The following is an 18,675-nucleotide window of genomic DNA, read 5'->3' as shown; positions in this document are numbered from 1 at the left end:
CAGTTGGGAGTCGAACCCAGGACCTTCGAGCTGTGCGGCGACAGCGCTTACCACTGAGCCCAGAGTCTATTTCGGCAGGTATTAAATAGACTCTGGGACAGTCGTACCTTTTTTTGAGGTTTCCTGTACAGCGCGGACCTTCCGCCCGGGACTTCCACTTCCGCACAGTGGTGAACATACATACATTTCTTTTGAATGCTAAACGTCAAAATTCGTATATATTCACTAGCGTTCACTATATATATATATATATATATATATATATATATATATATATATATATATATATATATATATTCACTAGCGTTCTGGACCGGAACTCTTATATTCGCCGGTACACCAACAGAGCGGCACTGCGTGGAGGCAACCTCCACAAAACCTCCAAAACCTTGCGGTTTCAATGTCAAGCTACTTCTTGTTTCTAGTCGTGTCTCCTCCACATAAGCCTTACTTTTGGTCTGTATAAGGCTCATTTCGCTACATTTCTTCAGACTGGCTAAAAGGCTTGTGGTGACGTGGTCTAAGTCAGATGGCTTAATGGGTTAGTTCTTCACCTAATACTAATGCTTAATGCTGGATAGAGTCCCACTGGGCAATTATGACCCAATGCCCAGGTCTGAGCCCTTTAATGTGCCCTACACCCTTGTTTTGGCATCATCTCTCCTGGCTGTGGCTCAGGAGGTAGAGCACGTCGTCCACCAACCAGAAGGTCAGTGCTTCGATCCCCGGCTCCTCCAGTCCGCATGTCGAAGTGTCCGTGGGCAAGACACTGAACCCATGCAAATTGCTCCCGATGGCCTGTGTGGCAGCTGGCTGCCTTCGGTGTGTGAATGGGTGAATGTAGGCACATTGTAAAGCGCTTTGGATAAAAGCACTGTATAAATGCAGTCCATTTACCATCTCACAGATCTCCATTATACAGTATTACCCTCCAATACATTCCCGGCATGCTTGCCCTGCGCAGGGTTCTCCATGCCTTAATGCAGGGCAGGTGGAGAAATACCTGAGGTTCACCTGGATGGCAACGAGGATTGCTGGCTGTTTGCCACAGCTTTGAATGGGCCGGGTTATCTTTGTCATCCATGAGCTGCTTCTGGAGGTGGGAGCTCTTTGTCGGACCTGGTGAGAGCATGTGGTTCAGGGTTTGAAGTAGATGACGAGGTATTTGGCCATCTGATTTTATTTACATGTGTAGGTTCACAAAATGGAGACTTGTGTGAACACCAGAGCAAACATTTGGACCTTGAACAGATGCACCAAAATGAAAATAGCCTAAATACAGTGCCGCACTGGTCCATACTGTAAATGTTACTTGCATCGTTTTGTGAAAGTAACGCCTAAATATCAGTTCCAAACCATTTCATACGCCGTTTTATTTTTCATGGGGGGCCACATGAGAAACCCAGATTGTTGCCGGGGGCCGAACAAATATTGTCATGCCGTAACCCAGGAACTTTGATGATAGAGAGGACCACAAAAAAATGTCCTCGCTACCAAAGGGCCACATTTTGCTGAGGGTTGGGGGCCGAACGGCGCCGGTGCGAAAAAATTTGGGGCATTTTGAAGTCAGGTTTAGAGGAATAACTCATTTTAAATTAACAGTTGTGATGTCATCATTCAGTCTTAAACACCAATATTTGATCCTTTTCTCACTCACTCCTATATCACCACCTGCTCTCCCTGCAGGGCTTGAAATTAAATTTTTGACCACCTGCCTTTTGGGGATTCTCTATTCTAGTCCGAGCAGATGCCCTCTCTCACCTCAAGAAGAGAGGCATCTTACCACGGAGTCATTACGCCAAAGAACTAGTCGCCATGCTGCCATGCCATACCGTTTCATGCCATAGATCTTATCGCCATGCCATACCTGAATAAAGCTTGCTTGTTAACTCTACCCTCTGGTCTCTCATGATTGAAATGGTGGTCTCGACCTAGTTTCAAGATGAAGACCAGACACGCTGCCTCGCCAATATAGCTGCTAGATTTTAAAGTTACCAGCCAATTAGAATTTCACCTAGCCAAAATGTTTTTCTTGAAATAAACCAGAATATGAGTGGGTTAATTTAAGCATAAGTATCAGTAAGTGGCCCGGGATTCTCAAAGCCTGTGTTGAGGGTCATACGAACAAAAATGCACTCTTGAAGCTAAAAAAAAATCCAAAACCAACAAGTTAATTATTTACATTTTTACTTCAATGTAGAACAGTCATTTCTTACACATGAGATTACTTTGAGCCTTTTAGTCATGAAGATTATTGAAAGATATTCCATATTTCAGACTGAAATGTTATAACAGAAGTGGAGTAGTATTGGCCAAAATTACATGAACATTTGGACACTTATTCAGCGGGTATTTTGCATGTTGCGTTCAGGTGCACTGTAAAAAAAAAATTTATTTATTTATTTTTTGCAATTCCAGCGCGAGCCACACAGGTGGCGCTCGCGGGCCGCATGTGGCCCGCGGGCCGCCAGTTGCCCAGGTCTGCCCTAAAGTCACGTTTTAAAATGTATACAGTAAATACTCTACTTTGAATACAACACACACAAAATTGAAATGATCCTAAAAATCGTTAAATGACTCCTTCTGAAAATGTCCAGAATCTACAGTATGAATATGCAAATATGTTTAATCTAAAAGGTTTTCCTGTTGGACACAAGATGTTTCCTACTTCACTATCAAGTCGATTCTTAATGTATGTGCCCTGGAGACTTCAAGCTTCCCCATCACACTTTTGTAAGTTGAATATTGGAAAGGGATTGGCTTCCAAACGAAATTATTTGTGATATCACAAATCATGCTCGTAGACCTGCCCCCTAAAAATAGGATTTTCACTGAGCTCAGAGAAACTTTCCACTTTCAGCAGATGAATGTGAAAAGTTAACAGCCTTCTACTGTCAAACTCTGCACAGACATCGTTCTGCACAATGAAGCTCAAACATCCAACTAAAGGAACAAGAAGAAAAACATATTTCTTTGACTTTAGGGCACTTTAAATACTAACAATAGCAACAGCAAACGCAATCAAAACAAAGAAGCCGAGCCAAGGTCTTTCTCAGTCCAACACGGAGGAAAGGGCAGCAGAGCAGCAGAGGGGAGCATGCTTATGGGGCTTCACACAGATTTCCTCCTCTTGAAGACGTTGTTGATGAGCTTGGCCATGGACTTGGAGCCACTGGGGCGCCGCCGTCTACGCTCCTTGGCTCTGCTGCCCAGGCTGTTCTGCAGCATCTTGGAGAACATCAGCGCCACCTCCTGGCAGTGCTCGGCCGCTGACAGCTCGTAGAAGCTGCAGCGCAGCTCGTTGGCCAGGTGCTGGCCCTCCTCACGCTGAACCTCCCTCACATGGCACAGGTCCTGTTTGTTACCCACCAGGAACACCAGAGAGTCCACGTCTCTGAGGGGCAGAGAGCAGCACAGTCAACATGCATGACTCTTAGTTGATATGTAACATGCCTCTGAGTTAGTTTATATGTAACACGTCTCTGAGGGGCAGGGAGCAGCACAGTCAACATGCACGACTCTTAGTTTATAACACGTCTCTGAGTTAGGGGCCCTTTACACGAGGACAGTCTCTGGAAGAAACGACACAATAGCGTTTCCTTCACACCTTTTCCTTCACACCTTCTCCCCGTTTACATGAGCGCTGTTGAATTTTTAAAACGCCGTAATGTACATGCCAGGTCGCTAGGTGGCATTGTGATGGTCAACGGGGCGTTGCTCGTCACTCCACGGACGCTTCTACATGACGTCATTTCGTAATCGTCTTTCTGGGTTTTAGACACGGAAGTAGATTACGGCTACCGTAGTAATTTTTAGACTTGCCAAAAAGCTGTTTTCAAGCTAAAAAAACCAAACTGTTTTAAAGTTGTAATATTCTTCGGGTGAGAACGTTACATAGATGTGACCAGTTTATCAGAATAAGCCTATTTGGAAATCTTTAACGAGCAGCGAGGATCGGGAGCCATCAGCTCCTCGCAGCAGCAGTAACGCTCGTTATGAACATGTAACTGAAGTCGGCCGCAGTGTAGCTTAATTCTGAATGTTGCCAAGCGTGTGTCGCGTGTGCAGGCACGTCAGAGTTTCTGGGAAGACTATCGTTTCTAACCGATTACATGGCGCGCTCAGCGGGAAGCGTCACCAACAATTCCACTCTAGAGGGTGGTTTCAAAATGTGTCGTTTCCTAAGCGCGAATTCGCCGTCGCCGTCTTAACGGGAGGCACTAACGATAAAATAATTCCCCGTTTCCATAGGAAACCGTCCTCGTGTAAAGTGCCCCTTAGTTTATATGTAACACGTCTCTGAGTTAGTTTATATGTAACACGTCTCTGAGGGGCAGCGAGCAGCACAGTGAACACATGACTCTTAGTTTATATATAACATGTCTCTGAGGGGCAGAGAGCAGCACAGTGAACACATGACTCTTAGTTTATATGTAACACGTCTCTGAGGGGCAGAGAGCAACACAGTGAACACATGACTCTAGTTTATATATAACATGTCTCTGAGGGGCAGAGAGCAGCACAGTGAACACATGACTCAACACATGACACAAAAAAAAAAAAAAAAAAAAAAGATTACTGACATCAGATCAAACTTCACTCAACCCACCCAGAATAGCTATATTATACCTCCAGTACCCCCAGTCTTCTCCAACTTCGAATCCATATCTAGTGAGTCATTAAATAAAATAATTCAGGGGATGAAGTCAACGACTTGTAAGCTGGATGTCCTCCCAACTCACTTCCTGAAGGAGGTCTTCGATGTCATAGGTCCCTCTGTCCTCTCCATTTTAAACAGCTCTCTAGCCACTGGATGCTTTCCCTCTGATTTTAAGCATGCAGTGGTTCAACCTCTTTTAAAAAAACCTAATCTTGACCCTGCTAATCCGGCCAATTTTAGGCCTATATCTAAACTACCTTTTTTATCCAAAGTCTTAGAGAAAATAGTTTTTAACCAGCTGTCAAGATTTTTATCTGAGAATTCAATTTTAGACAAGTTCCAGTCAGGTTTTCGTTCGATGCATAGCACAGAGACAGCTCTTCTTAAGGTAACTAATGACCTTCTTTTAAACTCGGACGCTGGTCACTGCTCAATTTTAATTCTTCTTGATATTAGCGCTGCATTCGACACTTTAGACCATGAGATGCTCTTAAATCGCCTCAGAGATTGGGTAGGGATCTCCGGCCCTGTTTTTAACTGGTTTAAGTCTTACCTATCCAATAGAACATTCTCAGTACTGCTTGGCAACTCTTTTTCTTCATCTGCTCATCACATGTGGGGTGCCTCAAGGTTCCATCCTTGGCTCAATTTTATTTTCTTTATATATGCTCCCACTGGGTTTTATTATGAAGAAATTCAATGTGTCATATCACTGTTATGCCGATGACACACAAATTTACATCCCCATCACTCCCAATCACTCCCATCAAAACATCAGCAATCTGCACAACTGTCTGGCCGAAATAAAGGAATGGATGCTCCATAATTACCTCCAGCTCAACGATAACAAAACAGAAGTGCTACTCATTGGTCCTCACTCCTCAACTGAGCCACTCAAAAACCAATTAGGCTCCCTTGCAGGCTACATAACGCCCTCGGCCAGGAACCTAGGGGTTATTTTTGACTCAAACCTGAACTTTGAATCTCATATAAAGAAAGTCGTCCAAACCTCCTTTTTCCACCTGAGAATCCTCTCAAAAATCAAATCTTTTATGAGTTTTAAAGACCTAGAAAAGGTCATGTATGCTTTTATTTTCTCAAGATTGGACTACTGCAACTCTTTATACTCTTGCCTTACTAAGAAGCAGTTGGCACGCCTGCAACTGGTACAGAACGCAGCAGCTAGGCTTTTAATGGGTATTAAGAAAAGAGATCATATCACACCCATTTTAGCTTCACTGCACTGGCTCCCTGTACATTTTAGAATTGATTTTAAAATTTTATTAATTACTTTTAAAGCCCATCTTGGACTGGCCCCAGACTACATAGCTGACCTTTTATCTTTTTATCAACCTAACCGTGATCTTAGATCCGCAACTCAAGTCCTCCTCATCGTGCCTAGAGCCAATCTCGCTACTAAAGGAGATAGGGCTTTTGCGGTCCGGGCCCCAAAGCTGTGGAATGCACTTCCAATGGACATCCGTCTATCGACATCGGTGTCTATTTTTAAAAAACAGCTGAAAACTCATTTTTATAGTCTGGCATTCCTCTAATTTGCACATTTATATTTTTATTGTTTTATTGTTTTATTATCTTATTGTTTTATTGTTTTTTGTTTTATGGTTCAGTCTTTTACTTGTGCGTATACTTGTTTTAATTGGGTCTGCTTTTATTGTTTTAGCTGTGTTTGATCATTGTTATCATTTTACCTGCATCAATGTACTCCTATGTTTTTTATTGCCTGTTAAGCACTTTGTAACATTTGTTTTGAAAAGTGCTATATAAATAAAGTTTATTATTATTATTATATGACTCTTAGTTTATATGTAACACCTCTCTGAGGGGCAGAGAGCAACACAGTGAACACATGACTCTAGTTTATATATAACATGTCTCTGAGGGGCAGAGAGCAGCACAGTGAACACATGACTCTTAGTTTATATGTAACACGTCTCTGAGGGGCAGAGAGCAGCACAGTGAACACATGACTCTTAGTTTATATGTAACACGTCTCTGAGGAGCAGAGAGCAGCACAGTGAACACATGACTCTTAGTTTATGTAACACGTCTCTGAGTTAGTTTATATGTAACACGTCTCTGAGGGGCAGGGAGCAGCACAGTGAACACATGACTCTTAGTTCATATGTAACACGTCTCTGAGGGGCAGAAAGCAGCACAGTGAACACATGACTCTTAGTTTATAACACGTCTCTGAGGGGCAGAGAGCAGCACAGTGAACACATGACTCTTAGTTTATGTAACACGTCTCTGAGTTAGTTTATATGTAACACGTCTCTGAGGGGCAGAGAGCAGCACAGTGAACACATGACTCTTAGTTTATATATAACATGTCTCTGAGGGGCAGAGAGCAGCACAGTGAACACATGACTCTTAGTTTATATGTAACATGTCTCTGAGGGGCAGAGAGCAGCACAGTGAACACATGACTCTTAGTTTATATATAACATGTCTCTGAGGGGCAGAGAGCAGCACAGTGAACACATGACTCTTAGTTTATATATAACATGTCTCTGAGGGGCAGAGAGCAGCACAGTGAACACATGACTCTTAGTTTATGTAACACGTCTCTGAGTTAGTTTATATGTAACACGTCTCTGAGGGGCAGAGAGCAGCACAGTGAACACATGACTCTTAGTTTATATGTAACACGTCTCTGAGGGGCAGAGAGCAGCACAGTGAACACATGACTCTTAGTTTATATGTAACACGTCTCTGAGTTAGTTTATATGTAACACGTCTCTGAGGGGCAGAGAGCAGCACAGTGAACACATGACTCTTAGTTTATATATAACATGTCTCTGAGGGGCAGAGAGCAACACAGTGAACACATGACTCTTAGTTTATATGTAACACGTCTCTGAGTTAGTTTATATGTAACACGTCTCTGAGGGGCAGAGAGCAGCACAGTGAACACATGACTCTTAGTTTATATATAACATGTCTCTGAGGGGCAGAGAGCAACACAGTGAACACATGACTCTTAGTTTATATGTAACATGTCTCTGAGGGGCAGAGAGCAGCACAGTGAACACATGACTCTTAGTTTATTTGATTATTCTTCAGCTGTGAGACAGTGAAAATCTTGTTTATCCCTTTAAATGAGTGCAATATGGTGATACAAGTCCATACCTTTTGGCTGCTCCTAGGTGCAGCTCTCTGATCAGGTGGACTATGGCTTTAGCAGTGAGGAAAGAGGAGCGGTCGCTGATGTCATAGACCACGATGAAGCCATCGGCCCAGTGGACCTGCTCAGTTAGCGTCGACTTCCCCTCACAGGCCTGAGGAACAAACAACTATTTCATTACAAATCTATACTATAATTCCAGGAGTGTCTGTCTGTATGTATGTCTGCACACAATCATTGTGATTGCTCAACTTTGCAAACTCCACACAGAAAGGACCTGGGACAGACCAGGGTTCGAACCTGAGACCTTCTTGCTGTGAGGCAACAGTGTTAACCACTGAGTCCACGTTATTCTATTCTACTTATTCTCCATTTACTTATTTTCTATTTATTTTTACCTTTTGTCCATGATATTGCTGCTAAGTTTGATCTTGCTGTTTCATCTCACTGTCTCACTGATGAGGAGTAGCACTCCTAATGCCATTGCATCATGTCTAAAGTTTCAAACTTTGAAAATTCATAAAGAATCAGGCATACGTGGGCCCAAATGAGGAGAAACTTTTGTACGCCGCAACCTATGGCCAATTATGAAGTCTAAAGACCGCAAAACTGAAAAAACTGTAAAACTAATTAAACCCTACTCCTCCTACATATTTTCTTCAAACGACACCAAACTTCAGCATCTGCATCGTTAAACTGTCATTGGCCACCAAGACGAGCCACTGAGACGAGCATCACTGATGATGTCTGATTTATGGCATCACTGATGATGTCATCAGTGGGATTTATGACATCACTGATGATGCTTTTAAATTTCTTTGGTTTTCTTATTGGTATAGATAGGGACAATAATATTCACCTGCATGTTTTACTTATTTTTGTATCTCTTTTGTATCGGGTATTTTAGAACTTGTTTACCTCTGTTATTATCTGATCTTTAAAAAAAGTGTTGTTCTTGTTGAGAGACCTACTGTGTCAACAATTATGTATTTTGTAATGATCACAGGTGTCTGTCATCACCTGATTGGGGCACCACCACCCCATATTAGGTTATATAGATGCCCACAGAGAGCTTGGTCTTTGTACTGCCTGATGAAGACCCGTGAGGGTCGAAACGTTGCATTTCTGTAATTAAAAACTCACAGTGGGAGCTTCAAAAACAGTGTGCGGATTATCTTTTCCTTTTTCTATACGTTTTTTTTCCAGCACCTGTTGAAATAGACTTTCGGATGTGCGTGCGTGTGATGATGTCCCAGTAGGATTTATGACATCACTGATGATGTCACTGATGATGTCACAGTGGGATTTATGACATCACGGATGATGTCACATTGGGACAATCACAGTGGGACAGACACACAGAGCCCGAGCTCCCATTCATGTTGGGGATTATTAGGGGCAGAGTGGGAATTACACGCATGGCCTCCGTTGCCCCTCCCTCTGGCCGTGATGCCCTGAGATCCCTAAGGCCACCTTGGCAGCAGTGCCCTGCTACCAGCCTGCTACTGTCAGTTGCTTTAAACGTGTCAGTAGTCTCAGTTCGATGTAGTCTGCCCTATGCAAAGCATGTGTAATTGGCTCATTTTAAGACACATTTGAGAAAAATCGCTCTTCATGGTGTCAATGGAGCAATTGTCTTTGTGCCCTGGCATGTGACCTTGTGCCCTAAAAAAAATTGTGATGCCGAAGGCCAGATGGCCACGCCCCTAAAATGATGAAATTCCAACCCTGATCAGGGGTTCAGGCCCCGGAGGCGCTGGAAACCCTATAGGACAATAAAGGATTTCTGATTTCTCAAGGTATCCATGGGAATAAGACAAATACCACCAAACAATGAAACTGGCCCAGCTGTTTTTAGGTGACAATGTGTTTCAGGGTGGATATTTCCTTTGCACATACTGTACACATGCATAGGCAGAGTTTGACTTTTAGCTCTGCCACTTCTGCAGGAGACACACATTTGCACAAAAAAACACACACACAAAAGAATTAGCCGTTTTACATTTGAAATGTTGCCCGTTTGAAGCCAGTTTTAGAGGAATATCTCATTTTAAGGCTGGCATCATCTCTCTCTCTAATTATTGTTTAATAAGTATAATAATGGAAATATAATAAATATTAGAATATGAGTAGAATTACAGAACATTAATACTCATTGTATGTTTAGCAATGTAATGTATATTATATAGTGCTTCACTCTTCACTGTTGGTTTTGACCGTGCTCTAAGACACTTTACAAATACAGGATAAAACAACTTTAATAAAGAGAGAAAATACTAAAATAGATGAGAGAGAGGGGGAGAGAGAGAGAGAAATATTATAGGTCAAAAGCAACAGTGAGAAGGGCTTTTTTGGAAAGATGACATAATGAGTATGAAAGACAATGAGTTTTGGCCTGTAAGATGTGACTGGGGAGAGCATTCCAGAGGGAGGGGGCGGCTGCTGCAAGGCCCTGTCAGAGGCCCCCCTGTCACAGCTTTAGCAAAGAGATACCTGTGATTCTTGTCAAAGTGGATATAAATTGTATGATCATATTCAGCCAGGCAGTGAGATGGAGATTTACAATGGTGAGCAAAGTTTTTGTTTTTTTTGTTTACGACTGGGGGGGCCAGGCCCCCCCGCCCCCCCCCCCCCCCATTAACTCCGCCCATGTACACATGTACACATCATAATAGCATTGTGTCTATGGCAAGCCGTTTTCACATTTAAACAGGACATGACAAATTTGATCATGTGACACTAGTTCATTTGCATTTCACCTCAGACAAGACAGGACACTGCTTTCAAGTCTGACATTGACCTAGATTTGCTAAAAAGATGAACAACATTTCAGCTTTTCGCCAACTAGTGCGCTGCTTAAAGGAGAACTTACCTCCAAAACACTTTTTTTCAGCTTTTAACCAATATATATGACTTTGGGGGTGATGTGTGAAGAATTCTGGTCAGAATTTCCACATTTGACACCAAACTGTTGCCATTTTACCATTTGTATCATTTTTCAGCAGCATACCTGGCATAAGCGCCCTCTAAGGGTGTAACACTGCTTTTTTTTTTCTCAAATGAATGGGATATTTGACACGTCGTGACGTCACGGTGACCCAAAGACTATGGGATTTCAAGATAATTACTCCCCTACCCCCCCTGTACCCTTTCGGCTCCTCAGAACTCCAAGCCTATTTCTATTGAAGTTTGCTCTTAAAATACTGAACCAAACGTCATCAAAGTTGGCACATGTCTTAATTATAGTTAGTTTCCTGCTGAATGTGTCATTACTTTATTGATATCTTACCTGGATAAGCTCGAATGATGATGTTTATATTATCAGTCCGAGTTGCAAGCACTGTCTCCAGCCCAGAGGCAGGCGGGAGAGAGTCGTACTGTAACATGGACGAGCCCCAAGCTCCGCGGGCGCGCGCAGCAGGCCAGCAGCAGCTGGGCTCTCTGAGAGCAGAGAGAGCAGTCTGATATTTCCGCAAACAAATATGGTCGCAGTTTAGCGCACATGTAAAATATAACGGTATACTACGACGTGACAACGTGACAAAGCTGGTCTAAACACATCGGCTACTGTAATATCGTCACTGTGTACAAGCAACGGGGGGGGGGGGGGGGGGTTGACTCGCTGTGTGTGTGTTTTGCTGTCTGGAGCACTTTCTCCAGTGCTCTCTGTGCACAGTCTGACATTTCCGCGGCTATCAGTCCGACTTGGAAGCACTTTCTCTCGGCCAGTCAAACGGGAGTCTGCTCGCTCATGCACCCGCGGGGCGCGCGCACACTGCACACAGCAGCAGTGAGAGGCGGGGGCTTTCAGTCAGCAGAGCAGAGCAACTGGCTCTGTCTGTGTGTGTGTGCTCCGAGGAGGAGAAGAGCTCTGTCCTGCTCTGCGCCCTGAGAGGAAAAATCATAGGTGCTGTAACTTTCAACAAGAATCACGAAAAGCCCCAAAACGCAAATTAAAAACGGATTTCATTGCGCGGTTTATCGCTAGTTGTACGAGGCAATGACGTGGAGAAATCTCGCATTGTGTTACCCCAGAGCGAGAGGTTTGTCCTATTGTGGGTGTGCTGCTGTTAACGAGCCCATGTCACTTTGCTCCCGTAACGTAGTTTGAGTAGTTTCCATAGAGATACATGCAGAAAAATAATTAAATTTCTAGTTCGCCACTGAATTACCAAATTGATATAACTTAAAACCATTTTCAGATTTTCTGTTTCCATACAGACCAACAGCGTTGGCTAGTTGTTGATATTTATAGAGATATTGCCCCTCTCAAATAAATTATTTTTGAGGCAGTAGGCAAACTGTAATGGCGTCGATTTCCGAAAAAGAATCTCGACTTGAGCACAGCCAAAGAGTCCAGTATAGACAAGAGCATATGTCATTTCTTGGTTTTTTCCATAGGTATTTTCAAATCACTGTTCTAATACATATCTAGGGGGTAAGTCCTCCTTTAATGACGTCACTAGGTTGACAATGACAATTTCAGAATGAGGCTAAACTCACCTGGGAGCAAGGATCATACAGCTCCAGATTCAGCTGCCTCCCATCAACAGACAGACACTTTCTGTAGATACACTCTGTGGAGGAAACAGGAGAATCAGAATCACTTTTATTGCCACAATATGCAAGATTACATACGAAGAATTTGTCTTAGTGTCATTATGCAGCATAGCGGTCATGTCAATATTCAGAGATAAAGAAATAGGGAAAAACAACAAAAAGACAATCAGAATGTTGCAAGTGCAGTCCAATATCTACAATATATAGAATGAGCTAAATGTTTCTGTAGATGCACTCTGTGGAGGAAGCAGGAGAATGAGCTAAATATTGACAAAACAGTTGATGTCAGCAGCTTGTTGGACATGAGCAGCAGTGTGGCCGCCCGGGCAGGGCTGGGCTGCTCAGAAGCCAAACAGCCACGCTGTGAGTGAGCCAGCTCAGATGAAACTAGATTATACTCAGGGAAACAATGGCCTATTCACCACTATCAGTGACTAATGTGAGTCATTCTCTTTGCAGGCCAGGTAGCATTCCCTTTGTAGGCAGGGAGGCCTGTGGCTATTCAGACTATAGTCAGCTAAATCCAGGTTAAGTAAATGCTGGATATACAGTAGGAAGTATGAAATATTGCAGTGTAATACTTCATACTGGCAACATGTTGCAGTGTAATACTTCATACTGGCTACATGTTGCAGTGTAATACTTCATACTGGTTACATGTTGCAGTGTAATACTTCATACTGGCTACATGTTGCAGTGTAATACTTCATACTGGCTACATGTTGCAGTGTAATACTTCATACTGGCTACATGTTGCAGTGTAATACTTCATACTGGCTACACATGTTGCAGTGGAATACGTCATACTGGCTACATGTTGCAGTGTAATACGTCATACTGGCTACACATGTTGCAGTGTAATACTTCATACTGGCTACATGTTGTAGTGTAATACTTCATACTGGTTACATGTTGCAGTGTAATACTTCATACTGGCTACATGTTGCAGTGTAATACTTCATACTGGCTACATGTTGCAGTGTAATACTTCATACTGGCTACATGGTGCAGTGTAATACTTCATACTGGCTACATGTTGCAGTGTAATACTTCATACTGGCTACATGTTGCAGTGTAATACTTCATACTGGCTACATGTTGCAGTGTAATACTTCATACTGGCTACATGTTGCAGTGTAATACTTCATACTGGTTACATGTTGCAGTGTAATACTTCATACTGGCTACATGTTGCAGTGTAATACTTCATACTGGCTACATGTTGCAGTGTAATACTTCATACTGGCTACATGTTGCAGTGTAATACTTCATACTGGCTACACATGTTGCAGTGGAATACGTCATACTGGCTACATGTTGCAGTGTAATACGTCATACTGGTTACATGTTGCAGTGTAATACTTCATACTGGCTACATGTTGCAGTGTAATACTTCATACTGGCTACATGTTGTAGTGTAATACTTCATACTGGTTACATGTTGCAGTGTAATACTTCATACTGGCTACATGTTGCAGTGTAATACTTCATACTGGCTACATGTTGCAGTGTAATACTTCATACTGGCTACATGGTGCAGTGTAATACTTCATACTGGCTACATGTTGCAGTGTAATACTTCATACTGGCTACATGGTGCAGTGTAATACTTCATACTGGCTACATGTTGCAGTGTAATACTTCATACTGGCTACATGTTGCAGTGTAATACTTCATACTGGCTACATGTTGCAGTGTAATACTTCATACTGGCTACATGGTGCAGTGTAATACTTCATACTGGCTACATGTTGCAGTGTAATACTTCATACTAGCTACATGTTGCAGTGTAATACTTCATACTGGCTACATGTTGCAGTGTAATACTTCATACTGGTTACATGTTGCAGTGTGATACTTCATACTGGCTACATGTTGCAGTGTAATACTTCATACTGGCTACATGTTGCAGTGTAATACTTCATACTGGTTACATGTTGCAGTGTGATACTTCATACTGGCTACATGTTGCAGTGTAATACTTCATACTGGCTACATGTTGCAGTGTGATACTTCATACTGGCTACATGGTGCAGTGTAATACTTCATACTGGCTACATGTTGCAGTGTAATACTTCATACTGGCTACATGGTGCAGTGTAATACTTCATACTGGCTACATGTTGCAGTGTAATACTTCATACTGGCTACATGTTGCAGTGTAATACTTCATACTGGCTACATGTTGCAGTGTAATACTTCATACTGGCTACATGGTGCAGTGTAATACTTCATACTGGCTACATGTTGCAGTGTAATACTTCATACTGGTTACATGTTGCAGTGTAATACTTCATACTGGCTACATGTTGCAGTGTAATACTTCATACTGGTTGCATGTTGCAGTGTGATACTTCATACTGGCTACATGTTGCAGTGTAATACTTCATACTGGCTACATGTTCCAGTGTAATACTTCATACTGGTTACATGTTGCAGTGTGATACTTCATACTGGCTACATGTTGCAGTGTAATACTTCATACTGGCTACATGTTGCAGTGTAATACTTCATACTGGCTACATGTTGCAGTGTAATACTTCATACTGGTTACATGTTGCAGTGTGATACTTCATACTGGCTACATGTTGCAGTGTGATACTTCATACTGGTTACATGTTGCAGTGTAATACTTCATACTGGCTACATGTTGCAGTGTGATACTTCATACTGGTTACATGTTGCAGTGTGATACTTCATACTGGTTACATGTTGCAGTGTGATACTTCATACTGGTTACATGTTGCAGTGTGATACTTCATACTGGCTACATGTTGCAGTGTGATACTTCATACTGGTTACATGTTGCAGTGTGATACTTCATACTGGCTACATGTTGCAGTGTGATACTTCATACTGGCTACATGTTGCAGTGTGATACTTCATACTGGTTACATGTTGCAGTGTGATACTTCATACTGGTTACATGTTGCAGTGTGATACTTCATACTGGCTACATGTTGCAGTGTGATACTTCATACTGGCTACATGTTGCAGTGTGATACTTCATACTGGCTACATGTTGCAGTGTGATACTTCATACTGGTTACATGTTGCAGTGTGATACTTCATACTGGTTACATGTTGCAGTGTGATACTTCATACTGGCTACATGTTGCAGTGTGATACTTCATACTGGCTACATGTTGCAGTGTAATACTTCATACTGGCTACATGTTGCAGTGTAATACTTCATACTGGCTACATGTTGCAGTGTGATACTTCATACTGGTTACATGTTGCAGTGTGATACTTCATACTGGTTACATGTTGCAGTGTGATACTTCATACTGGCTACATGTTGCAGTGTGATACTTCATACTGGTTACATGTTGCAGTGTGATACTTCATACTGGTTACATGTTGCAGTGTGATACTTCATACTGGCTACATGTTGCAGTGTGATACTTCATACTGGTTACATGTTGCAGTGTGATACTTCATACTGGCTACATGTTGCAGTGTGATACTTCATACTGGTTACATGTTGCAGTGTGATACTTCATACTGGCTACATGTTGCAGTGTAATACTTCATACTGGCTACATGTTCCAGTGTAATACTTCATACTGGCTACATGTTGCAGTGTAATACTTCATACTGGTTACATGTTGCAGTGTGATACTTCATACTGGCTACATGTTGCAGTGTAATACTTCATACTGGCTACATGTTGCAGTGTAATACTTCATACTGGTTACATGTTGCAGTGTGATACTTCATACTGGCTACATGTTGCAGTGTAATACTTCATACTGGCTACATGTTGCAGTGTGATACTTCATACTGGCTACATGGTGCAGTGTAATACTTCATACTGGCTACATGTTGCAGTGTAATACTTCATACTGGCTACATGGTGCAGTGTAATACTTCATACTGGCTACATGTTGCAGTGTAATACTTCATACTGGCTACATGTTGCAGTGTAATACTTCATACTGGCTACATGTTGCAGTGTAATACTTCATACTGGCTACATGGTGCAGTGTAATACTTCATACTGGCTACATGTTGCAGTGTAATACTTCATACTGGTTACATGTTGCAGTGTAATACTTCATACTGGCTACATGTTGCAGTGTAATACTTCATACTGGTTGCATGTTGCAGTGTGATACTTCATACTGGCTACATGTTGCAGTGTAATACTTCATACTGGCTACATGTTCCAGTGTAATACTTCATACTGGCTACATGTTGCAGTGTGATACTTCATACTGGCTACATGTTGCAGTGTAATACTTCATACTGGCTACATGTTCCAGTGTAATACTTCATACTGGCTACATGTTGCAGTGTGATACTTCATACTGGTTACATGTTGCAGTGTGATACTTCATACTGGTTACATGTTGCAGTGTGATACTTCATACTGGCTACATGTTGCAGTGTAATACTTCATACTGGCTACATGTTGCAGTGTAATACTTCATACTGGCTACATGTTGCAGTGTAATACTTCATACTGGCTACATGTTGCAGTGTGATACTTCATACTGGTTACATGTTGCAGTGTGATACTTCATACTGGCTACATGTTGCAGTGTGATACTTCATACTGGTTACATGTTGCAGTGTAATACTTCATACTGGCTACATGTTGCAGTGTGATACTTCATACTGGTTACATGTTGCAGTGTGATACTTCATACTGGTTACATGTTGCAGTGTGATACTTCATACTGGTTACATGTTGCAGTGTGATACTTCATACTGGCTACATGTTGCAGTGTGATACTTCATACTGGTTACATGTTGCAGTGTGATACTTCATACTGGCTACATGTTGCAGTGTGATACTTCATACTGGCTACATGTTGCAGTGTGATACTTCATACTGGTTACATGTTGCAGTGTGATACTTCATACTGGTTACATGTTGCAGTGTGATACTTCATACTGGCTACATGTTGCAGTGTGATACTTCATACTGGCTACATGTTGCAGTGTGATACTTCATACTGGCTACATGTTGCAGTGTGATACTTCATACTGGTTACATGTTGCAGTGTGATACTTCATACTGGTTACATGTTGCAGTGTGATACTTCATACTGGCTACATGTTGCAGTGTGATACTTCATACTGGCTACATGTTGCAGTGTGATACTTCATACTGGCTACATGTTGCAGTGTGATACTTCATACTGGTTACATGTTGCAGTGTGATACTTCATACTGGCTACATGTTGCAGTGTGATACTTCATACTGGCTACATGTTGCAGTGTGATACTTCATACTGGTTACATGTTGCAGTGTGATACTTCATACTGGCTACATGTTGCAGTGTGATACTTCATACTGGTTACATGTTGCAGTGTGATACTTCATACTGGCTACATGTTGCAGTGTGATACTTCATACTGGTTACATGTTGCAGTGTAATACTTCATACTGGCTACATGTTGCAGTGTAATACTTCATACTGGTTACATGTTGCAGTGTGATACTTCATACTGGCTACATGTTGCAGTGTGACACTTCATACTGGCTACATGTTGCAGTGTAATACTTCATACTGGTTACATGTTGCAGTGTGATACTTCATACTGGCTACATGTTGCAGTGTAATACTTCATACTGGCTACATGTTGCAGTGTAATACTTCATACTGGCTACATGTTGCAGTGTAATACTTCATACTGGTTACATGTTGCAGTGTAATACTTCATACTGGCTACATGTTGCAGTGTGATACTTCATACTGGCTACATGTTGCAGTGTAATACTTCATACTGGCTACATGTTGCAGTGTGATACTTCATACTGGCTACATGTTGCAGTGTGATACTTCATACTGGCTACATGTTGCAGTCACAGTGTAATACTTTGAGACGTGATGTGAGTTTTACCTGAAGAAGAAGCGTACTCGCCAATAAAGCGCCTTGTGAGGAAGCGGACGGTCAGAGCTGCAGACAGACAGGAGGGCAAACACATCAGTCAGACAGACAGACAGACAGACAGACAGACAGACAGACAGACAGACAGACAGACAGACAGACAGACAGGAGGACAAACACGTCAGACAGACAGATGACAGGTTTCTACACATTTCCAATTAAAAAAATACCATAGGCTACTTTCTCCAGACCTTGGTTTGTTGTCTGGTGTTCAATATGATTTAGGCAGATCGACATCTGGCCCCAGCTAATGTAAGTCATATCACTGTATAGATGAAGATTGTTCTTCACAGCCACAAATATCAGAATAAGCTGTGAGATGAGAAAGCACAAGTTGATCTACCAAGTTCCTACCTGATTTGCCGACTCCCTCGCTGCCCAGCACTGCGAGCTTGATCTCATTCAT

The 18,675-nt window shown here is 42.1% G+C and overlaps 1 protein-coding gene across 1 annotated transcript; it reads right to left on the bottom strand.

The window, feature by feature from the left end:
* Window positions 1–3,111: 3,111 nt before the first annotated feature.
* Window positions 3,112–18,675, bottom strand: rergla (RERG/RAS-like a; the record flags this gene model as incomplete). The annotated part of the gene is made up of 5 exons (XM_083654120.1): window positions 3,112–3,394; window positions 7,811–7,959; window positions 12,309–12,382; window positions 18,222–18,278; window positions 18,624–18,675. 5 exons carry the CDS (start codon window positions 18,673–18,675, stop codon window positions 3,112–3,114), a joined length of 615 nt encoding a protein of 204 aa, XP_083510246.1.

This window comes from Poromitra crassiceps (genome assembly GCF_964638095.1).
Source record: "Poromitra crassiceps genome assembly, chromosome: 2".
Lineage (NCBI taxonomy): Eukaryota > Metazoa > Chordata > Actinopteri > Beryciformes > Melamphaidae > Poromitra > Poromitra crassiceps.
This window is presented reverse-complemented; position numbering and strand designations above follow the sequence as displayed.